The 10,616-nt window shown below is 57.3% G+C and overlaps 1 protein-coding gene across 1 annotated transcript in view; it reads right to left on the bottom strand.

Annotated features, from left to right (window-relative positions):
* Positions 1 to 1,089: 1,089 nt before the first annotated feature.
* The window catches only part of ATP2A1 (ATPase sarcoplasmic/endoplasmic reticulum Ca2+ transporting 1), a 30,666-nt gene continuing 21,139 nt past the window's right edge, over positions 1,090 to 10,616 (bottom strand). The window contains exons 17-23 of the mRNA XM_083882225.1: positions 8,108 to 8,310; positions 7,144 to 7,229; positions 5,708 to 5,841; positions 4,555 to 4,672; positions 3,567 to 3,684; positions 2,192 to 2,224; positions 1,090 to 1,180 (exon numbers count right to left, since the gene is read on the bottom strand). Of these exons, the coding sequence (XP_083738351.1) occupies positions 2,220 to 2,224; positions 3,567 to 3,684; positions 4,555 to 4,672; positions 5,708 to 5,841; positions 7,144 to 7,229; positions 8,108 to 8,310 (664 nt within the window). The 3' untranslated portion in view covers positions 1,090 to 1,180; positions 2,192 to 2,219. The remainder of the gene's footprint in view (positions 1,181 to 2,191; positions 2,225 to 3,566; positions 3,685 to 4,554; positions 4,673 to 5,707; positions 5,842 to 7,143; positions 7,230 to 8,107; positions 8,311 to 10,616) is intronic.

Raw genomic sequence — 10,616 nt, 5'->3', positions numbered from 1 at the left:
GGAATTTTTGGGGGAACTTTTGGGAATTTTTTGGGAATTTTTTGGGAGATTTTTGGAAAATTTTGGGAAATTTTTGGGAAAATTTTGGGAAAAAATTTGGGGAATTATTTGGGAATTTTTTGGGAAAATTTTGGAAAAAATTTGGGAAATTTTTGGGAAAATTTTGGGAAAAAATTTGGGGAATTATTTGGGAATTTTTTTGGAAAATTTTGGAAAAAATTTGGGAATTTTTTGGGAAAATTTTGGGAAAAATTTGGGAATTTTTGGTGAAATTTTGGGAGAATTTTGGGGAGAATTTTGGGGAGAATTTTGGTGAATTTTGGGAATTTTTTTGGGAAATTTTGGGGCATTTTGGGAAAAATTTGGGGGATTTGTGACGGAGCATGAAAATCAATAAACGCATGGACGGATTTTGGGGTCCTGAAATTTGGATTTTTTGGGGTCTTGGGATGAATTTTTGGGATTCTTGAGGTGAATTTTGGGGTCCTGGGGTGGAAATTTGGGGTCCTGGGACAAATTTTGGGATTTTTTGGGACAAATTTCAATATTTTTTTGACAAATTTCATGAATTTTTTTTTACAAATTTCTTGATTTTTTTTTTTTTTTTTTACCCATTTTTTTATCCCTCCCAAAACAAATTTTGGGACCCCTCCCCCCTTTTCCCCCCTTTCCCCTCCCCCCATTAAATCGTGGCCCCTCCCCCACCCTTCCCACCCCTCCCCCACCCCCAAAAAACCACCCAAAAAACTCAAATTTTTTTTTAAATTTTTTGTGGGGTGGGGGAGGGGCGACCCCCTTTATTGTCAATAAATAAGCGACGGCGGGGTGGGGGAGGGGCGGGGGGAGGGGTCAGGGTGGGGGAGGGGCACATTCCTGACACCCCCAAATTTTTATTTTTATTTTTTTTGGGGGGGGGAGGATTTTTTTGTGGGGGGGGGAGGGGCCCCACTGCAGGGGGCGACCCCCCCCCCCAAAAAAAAAAAGAAAAACCAAAAAACCCCCCCAAGATTGAAAAAAATTTGGGGGGTGGGGGAGGGGAAAGAAATGAGGGGGTGGGGGAGGGGAAAAACACAAAAAGGGGGCGGAGTTTTTATAATATTTTTTTGCGTTGTGGGCGTGGCTTGATGGACACGCCCCCTCCCGCGTCACTTCCGGTGCTGCTTCCGGGTGGCCTCTTCCACTGTGGGGACAAAAAGTGACGTCATCGTGGTGGCGATGACGTCATCGCTGTGGTGATGACGTCATCGGTCTTCCCCCCAGTGATGTTACTTGATGGTGGTGACGTCATCATGGAGATTATGACGTCATAGAGGGGGGGTTTCCCAGCCCCTCCCCCGCCCTCAAAAGTGTCACATGACACTGGTGATGTCATCATGGTGGTGACGTCATTGTGGTGATGTCATTGAGGGATTTTTTTTTTTTTTTTTCCCTCAGCCCTGCCCCCCCCCCAGTGGTGTCACTTGAGGGGACATTGAGAGGGGGACGGAGGTGACAATGACAGGGGAGGTGACAATGAGGTGACAATGAGGTGACAATGACAGAGGTGACAATGACAATGACAGGGAGGTGACAATGAGGTGACAATGACAATGACCATGAGGTGACAATGACAATGACTATTAGTTGACAATGACAATGACAGGAAGGTGACAATGAGGCGACAGAGGAGGTGACAATGACCAGGAGGTGACAGAGGAGGTGACAACAACAATGACAATGACCACAGGGTGACAATGAGGTGACAATGACCAGGAGGTGACCATGAGTTGACCATGAGTTGACAATGACCATGAGGTGACAATGAAGGTGACCATGAGGTGACAATGACAATGACAATGATCATGAGGTGACAGAGGAGGTGACAATGACAGTGACAATGACTAGGAGGTGACAACGACAATAACAGGGAGGTGACAATGAGGTGACAATGACAATGACCATGAGGTGACAGAGGAGGTGACAATGACAATGACAATGACAGGAAGGTGACAATGACAGTGACCATGAGGTGACAATGACCTTGAGGTGACCAGGAGGTGACCAGGAGGTGACAGTGACCATGAGGTGACAATGACAATGACAATGACAATGACCATGAGGTGACAATGACAATGACAGTGACATGAAGGTGACAATGACAGTGACATGAAGGTGACAATGAGGTGACAGTGACCAGGTGTCCCCTGGGTACCTGCGGGCGGTGCCGGGGCCGGGCCGGGTCACGCTGGGGACGAGAAATGGAGATGAGACCGGGGAGGGGACACGGGGGACAGACCGGGGACAGGGAGGGGACAGGGAGGGGACCATGGAGGGGACCACAGAGGTGACCAGGAGGTGACCAGGGGATGGTCAAGGGGACAGAGAGTGGTCAAGGGGACAGGGAGGGGATGGAGATGACCATGGAAGTGACCAGGAGGTGACCACAGACGTGACCAGGAGATGGTCAAGGGGACAGGGGGATGGTCATGGTCACCTGGTGATGGTCAAGGGGACAGGGAGGACATGGAGGTGACCAGGGAAGTGACCAGGAGATGGACAAGGGGACAGGGAGTGGTCAAGGGGACAGAGAGGGGATGGAGGTGACCAGGAGATGACCATGGAGGTGACCACAGAGGTGACCAGAGGATGGTCAAGGGGACAGGGAGGACATGGAGATGACCACGGAGGGGATCATGGAGGTGACCAGGGGATGGACAAGGGGACATGGGATGGTCAAGGGGACAGAGAGGGGATGGAGGTGACCAGGGAAGTGACCAGGAGATGGACAAGGGGACACGAGGATGGTCAAGGGGACAGGGAGGACATGGAGATGACCAGGAGATGACCATGGACCGTGGAGATGACCATGGAAGTGACCACAGAGGTGACCAGGAGATGGTCAAGGGGACATGGAGGGGACAGAAGTGACCACCAAAGTGACCAGGAGATGATGGACACCCTCAAGGCCACCCGGACACGACCCAGGTGACCACAGAGGCCGGAGGTGACCCCTGAGGAGGTCAGGAGTGGACAGGAGTGACCAGGAGTGGTCAGGAGTGGACAGAAGTGGACAGGAGTGGACAGGAGTGGACAGGAGGGGACAGGAGTGGCCAGGAGTGGTCAGGAGTGACCAGGAGTGGACAGGAGTGGTCAGGAGTGGACGGGAGTGGACAGGAGTGGACAGGAGTGGACAGGAGTGGACAGGAGTGGACAGGGGTGGACAGGAGTGACCAGGAGTGGACAGGAGTGGTCAGGAGTGGACGGGAGTGGACAGGGGTGGACAGGAGGGGACAGGAGTGGACGGGATTGGTCAGGAGTGGACAGGAGTGGACAGGAGTGGATGGGAGTGGATGGGAGTGGACAGGAGTGGACGGGAGTGGACAGGAGTGGACAGGAGTGGACAGGAGTGGACGGGAGTGGACGGGAGTGGACAGGAGTGGACAGGGGTGGACAGGAGTGGACAGGGGTGGACGGGAGTGGACAGGAGTGGACAGGAGTGGCCAATAGTGACCAGGAGTGACCAGGAGTGGACAGGAGTGGTCAGGAGTGACCAGGAGTGGCCAGGGGGCTCCGGCCCCGCCCCTCACCCTCCAGGTAGTTCCTGGCGATGAACTTGAGGGTCTCGTCCAGCAGGATGACCGGGAAGGAGATCTTGATGACCATCAGCCAATGGGTCAGTGTCAGCGGCGTCAGCTTGAAAATCATCTGGGGACACGGGGGGACACGGCTGGGACCTCCCCCCGGGCCACCAGAGTGACCCCAGAGTGACCTCAGGGCCACCAGAGTGACCTCAGGGCCACCAGAGTCCACCCGTGGTCACCAAACCCTCCCTGTGGTCATCAGACCCAGTGGTCACTCAGGCCAAGGTCGACAGAGTCACGGTCGCCATCTTGGGGGTGGCCAGTGTGATGTCCCCAAGGCCACCAACTTGATGGTCACCAACCCAGTGACCACCAAGCCAATGACCACCAGCTTGATGACCACCACCCCAATGACCATCACCTCAATGACCACCACCCCAATGACCACCACCCCAATGACCACCACACCAATGACCACCACCTCAATGACCACCACCCCAATGACCACCACACCAATGACCGCCACCTCAATGACCACCAACCCAATGACCACCAGCTTGATGACCACCAACCCAACGTCCCCAAGGCCACCAACCCAATGACCACCAACTCAATGACCACCATCCCAATGACCACCATGTCAATGACCACCACCCCAGTGACCACCACCCCAATGACCACCAGCTTGATGGCCACCACTCCAACATCCCCAAGGCCACCAACATGATGACCACCAACGCAATGACCACCACCCCAATGACCATCACCCCAACGTCCCCAAGGCCACCAACCCAATGACCACCAACATGATGACCACCACCCCAATGACCAACACCCCAATGACCACCAACCCAAAGTCCCCAAGGCCACCCCCCTGAGGCCACCCCCGCGGTGTCCCCAGGTGTCCCCAGGTGTCCCCAGGTGTCCCCAGGTGTGTCCCCAGGTGTCCCCAGGTGTCCCCAGGTGTCCCCAGGTGTCCCCGGGTGTCCCTTACGGGCAGGGGGTCGATGTAGAGGATGACGAAGTGCAGGGACATGGAGAGGCAGATGGAGCCCATCAGCCAAATGTTCACCCAGGGCGGCATCCGGGCCAGGGACTGGTTCTCTGACAGGCTGGGGACATTGGGGACACCAGAGTGACCACGGGGTCACCGCGGGGTCACGGGGACACCAGAGTGACCACAGGGTCACCATGGGGTCATGGGGACATTGGGGACATCGGGGACACCAGAGTGACCACAGGGTCATTGGGGACATCAGAGTGACCACAGGGTCACCCGGGGGTCACAGGGACATGAGGGACATTGGGGACATTGAGTTGACCACAGGGTCATGGGGACATTGGGGACATCAGGGACATCGGGGACATTGGGGACATTGGAGACTTTGGGGACACTGGGGTCATCACAGGGTCATGGGGACATTGGGGACATCAGAGTGACCACAGGGTCACTGGGGTCATGGGGACATTGAGGACATCAGGGACATCGGGGACAATGGGGACATTGGGGACATTCAGGGACATTAGGGTCACCACGGGGTCATGGGGACATTGGGGACATTGGGGACACTGGGGTCACCATGGGGTCACAGAGACATCAGGGACACTGAGTTGACCACAAGGTCATGGGGACATCGGGGACATCGGGGTCACCATGGGGACATCAGGGACATTGGGGACATTGGGGACATGGGGGACATTGGGGACATTGCAGGGGGTGACCACAGGGTGGGGGGACAGTGATGGTGATGATGACAATGGTGACAATGACAAAGGTGACAAAGGTGACAATGACGGTGACAATGGCGATGCCCCTCACCTGTTGAGGGCGTTGCACATCTCGATGGTCACCACGATGACCACGATGACCACAATGACCACAATGACCACCATGACCATGACCACAACAATAACAATGGTGACAATGACAATGGTGACAATGACAAAGGTGACAATGACGGTGACAATGGCGGCGTCCCTCACCTGTTGAGGGCGTTGCACATCTCAATGGTCACCACAATGACCACGATGACCACGATGACCACAACAACAATAACAATGACAATGGTGACAATGACAATGACAACAGTGACAATGACGATGGTGACAAAGGTGACAAAGGTGACAAAGGTGACACTGTCCCTCACCTGTTGAGGGCGTTGCACATCTCGATGGTGACCAGCACGGACAGGGCCATGGTCATGGGCACCGGCGACTCGAAGATGTCGCAGTCCAGCCCCTCAAAGTCCACGTTGTGCTCCGAGCACTGCATGAAATGGGTCTGGGGGGACATTGGGGACACCTGCGTCACCTCGGGGACACCTCGGACACCTTGGGGACACCTTGGGGACATCTCAACTCGGGGACACCTCGGGGACACCTTGGGGGCATCTCAGCTTGGGGACACCTTGGGGACACTGGGGACACCTGGGACACCTTGGGGACACCTTGGGGACACCTTGGGGACACGGGACACCCACGTCACCTCGGGGACACCTGGGACATCTCGGGGACACCTTGGGGACACCGGGGGCACCTTGGGGACATCGGGGACACCTTGGGGACATCTCAGCTTGGGGACACCTCAGGGACATCTTGGAGACATCTCAGGGACACCAGGGACACCCTGGGGTCACCTCAGCTTGGGGACACCAAAGTCACCTTGGGGACACCTGGGACACCTTGGGGACACTGGGGACACCTCGGGGACATTGGGGACATTGGGGACACCAACGTCACCTCGGGGACACCTTGGGGACACTGGGGACATCTCAGCTCGGGGACACCTTGGGGACACCTGGGACACCTTGGGGACACCTCGAGGACATTGGGGACATTGGGGACACTGACATCACCTCAGGGATATCAGGGACACCTCGGGGACACCTTGGGGACATCTTGGGGTCACCTCAGCTTGGGGACACCTTTGGTGACATCTCGGTGACATCTCAGGGACACCTTGGGGACACCTGGAGACACCTGGGGACACACCTGGGGACACACCTGGGGACACACCTGGGGACACCTGGGACACACCTGGACACACCTGGACACACCTGGGGACACCTGGGACACACCTGGGGACACCTGGAGACACACCTGGGGACACCTGAGACACCTGGGGACACACCTGGGGACACCCGGGACACACCTGGGGACACCTGGGACACACCTGGGGACACCTGGAGACACACCTGGGGACACCTGAGACACCTGGGGACACACCTGGGGACACACCTGGGGACACACCTGGGGACACCTGGGGACACCTGGGGAACACCTGGGGACACACCTGGGGACACCTGGAGACACACCTGGGGACACCTGAGACACCTGGGGACACACCTGGGACACACCTGGGGACACACCTGGGGACACCTGGGGAACACCTGGGGACACACCTGGGGACACCTGGGGACACCTGGGACACACCTGGGACACACCTGGGGACACACCTGGGGACACCTGGGGACACACCTGGGCACACCTGGGGACACACCTGGGGACACCTGGGCACACCTGGGGACACCTGGGGACACACTTGGGGACACCTGGGGACACACCTGGGGACACCTGCACTCACCAGTTGGTGGTAGCTGACGTTGGGCCCGTCCTCGGCGAAGAGGAACCACCAGGCGGCCGCGCCCACCGTGGCGGCCCCGACGTAACCTGGGGGAGAAACCGGGGTTGGGGACACCTGGGGACAGGTGAGACACACCTGGGACAGGTGAGAGACACCTGGGGACAACCTGGACAGACCTGGGGACACACCTGGGGACAGGTGAGACACACCTGGGACACCTTGGACACGCCTGGGACAGGTGAGAGACACCTGGGGACACCTTGGACACACTTGGGGACACCTGGACAGACCTAGACATGACCTGGAGACACCTGGGACAGGTGAGATACACCTGGAGACACACCTGGGACAACTGGGGATAACCTGGGACAGGTGAGACACACCTGGGGACACCTGGGGACATCTGGAGACACCTGGGGGACACCTGAGACACACTTGGGGATAATCTGGGAGAGGTTAGACACACCTGGGGACACCTGGACAGACCTGGGGACACCTGGACACACCTGGACACACCAGGGGACACACCTGGGGACACCTGGACACACCTGGGGACACCTGGACACACCTGGGCACACCTGGGGACACCTGGGACAACCTGGGCGTCTCCAGGTGATTTTTTAGGACCCTCTGGATGGTATTTTGGGGTCTCTGGGTGGTTTTTTGGGGTCTCCAGGTGACCCCAGGAGGTTCCTCAAGGAACCTGATCCCTGAAGGTCTCCAGGTGAATTTTTTGGCTTTTCCAGGTGGTTTTTTGGAATCTCTGGGTGGGTTTTTGAAGGTTCCTCAAGGAACCTCCTCCAGGAACCTTCTCCAAGTGATTTTTTTTTGACTTTTCCAGGTGGTTTTTTTTGGTGTCTTTGGGTGGTTTTTTTGAGGTTCCTCAAGGAACCTCCTCCCCACCTTACCTCAAACTGACCCCACCCGACCTGGGGGTGGCCCCACCTGTGCCAGGTGCGCTCACCTCCGATGGCCAGGTATCTGAAGAAGAGCCAGCCGGAGATGAGCGGCTCCTTGGGGCTGCGGGGGGGCTTGTCCATGATGTCCAGGTCCGGGGGGTTGAAGCCCAGCGCCGTGGCCGGGAGCCCGTCGGTCACCAGGTTGACCCAGAGCAGCTGCACCGGGATCAGCGCCTCGGGCAGCCCCAGCGCCGCCGTCAGGAAAATGCTGGGGGCCAGGGGAGCCGGGTGAGGGGCTGGGGGGACTGGGAGGGGATTAGGGGGGACTGGGAGTGACTGGGAGGGACTGGGAGGGGATTGGAACAAACTGGGAGGGACTGGGATAAACTGGGATGGACTGGGAGTGACTGGGAGTGGATTAGAGGGGACTGGGAGTGACTGGGATAGGATTGGGATAAACTGGGAGTGACAGGGATGTGACTAGGAGCCACTGGGAGTGACTGGGAGGGACTGGGAGGGGACTGGAACAAACTGGGAGGGAGTGGGAGGGACTGGGATATACTGGGAGTGAGTGGGATGGGACTATGAGTGGACTAGAGGGGAGTTGGAGGGACTGGGAGTGACTGGGAGGGACTGGGATAGGATTGGGATATACTGGGATAACCTGGGATGGAGTGGGAGGAGATTAGGATGGACTGGGAGAGACTGGGATAGGATTGGGATATGCTGGGATAGGATGGGGACAACCTGGGAGTGACTGGGAGTAACTGGAAGTGGATTAGAGGGGAGATGGATGGACTGGAAGTGACTGGGAGGGACTGGGATAGGATTGAGTTATACTGGGAGTGACTGGGATAAACTGTGAGGGACTGGGAGCCACTGTGACGGACTGGGATGAACTGGGAGGGGATTAGAGGGGACTGGGAGGGACTGGGAGCCATTGGGAGGGACTGGGTTGAACTGGGAGCGCCTCGGGCAGCCCCAGCGCCGCCGTCAGGAAAATGCTGGGGGCCAGGGGAGCCGGGTGAGGGGCTGGGGGAGACTGGGAGGGGATTAGGGGGGAGTGGGAGGGAGTGGGAGGGACTGGGAGGGGATTGGGATATACTGGGATAGGATTTGGATATGCTGGGAGGGACTGGGAGGGACTGGGAGTGAGTGGGATGGGACTGGGATAAACTGGGATGGACTGGGAGAAGACTGGGATGGAGTGGAAGGGACTGGGAGTGACTGGGAGGGGATTAGAGAGGAGTTGGATGGACTGGAAGTGACTGGGAGGGACTGGGATAGGATTGAGTTATACTGGGAGTGACTGGGATAAACTGTGAGGGACTGGGAGCCACTGTGATGGACTGGGATGAACTGGGAGGGGATTAGAGGGGACTGGGAAGGACTGGGTTATACTGGGAGGGGACTGGGTTGAACTGGGAGCGCCTCGGGCAGCCCCAGCGCCGCCGTCAGGAAAATGCTGGGGGCCAGGGGAGCCGGGTGAGGGGCTGGGGGAGACTGGGAGGGGATTAGGGGGGAGTGGGAGGGACTGGGAGTGACTGGGAGAGACTGGGAGCCAGGGGTCAGGGACTGGGAGGGACTGGGAGGGGATTGGGATATACTGGGATAGGATTTGGATATGCTGGGAGGGACTGGGAGTGACTGGGAGGGGATTAGAGGGGAGTTGGATGGACTGGGATGGACTGGGATGGGACTGGGAGTGACTGGGATAAACTGGGATGTAGTGGGAGGAGACTGGGAGGGACTGGGATAGGATTGGGATAAGCTGGGATGGACTGGCAGTGACTGGGAGTGACTGGAATGGGACTGGGTGGACTGGGATAAACTGGGAGGGACTGGGATAGGATTGGGAATGACTGGGAGGGGATTGGAACAAACTGGGAGGGACTGGGATAGACTGGGATGGAGTGGGAGGGACTGGGAGGGAGTGGAAGGGGATTGGAATATACTGGGATAGGATTGGGATATACTGGGAGGGACTGGGAGGGACTGGGATGGGACTGGGTTATACTGGGAGGGACTAGAAGGGGACTGGGGAAGATTTGGATAAACTGGAATGGACTGGGAGGGACTGGGAGGGACTGGGATAGGATTGAGTTATACTGGGAGTGACTGGGATAAACTGTGAGGGACTGGGAGCCACTGTGATGGACTGGGATGAACTGGGAGGGGATTAGGTGGGACTGGGAGGGACTGGGAGCCATTGGGAGGGACTGGGTTGAACTGGGAGCGCCTCGGGCAGCCCCAGCGCCGCCGTCAGGAAAATGCTGGGGGCCAGGGGAGCCGGGTGAGGGGCTGGGGGGGACTGGGAGGGACTGGGATAAACTGGGAGGGACTGGGAGGGACTGGGATAGGATTGGGATATACTGGGAGTGACTGGGATAAACTGGGATGGACTGGGAGTGACTGGGATGGGACTATGAGTGGATTAGAGGGGAGTTGGAGGGACTGGGAGGGGACTGGGAGGGACTGGGAGCCACTGGGATGGGACTGGGAGGGACTGGGATAGGATTGAGTTATACTGGGAGGGGCTGGGAGGGACTGGGATAAACTGAGAGGGACTGGGAG

The sequence above is a fragment of the Zosterops lateralis genome (assembly GCF_965231275.1).
Source record: "Zosterops lateralis genome assembly, chromosome: 39".
Taxonomy (NCBI): Eukaryota; Metazoa; Chordata; class Aves; order Passeriformes; family Zosteropidae; genus Zosterops; species Zosterops lateralis.
Note: the sequence above shows the minus strand (reverse complement) of the source record. Positions and strands in the feature narration are given on the sequence as shown.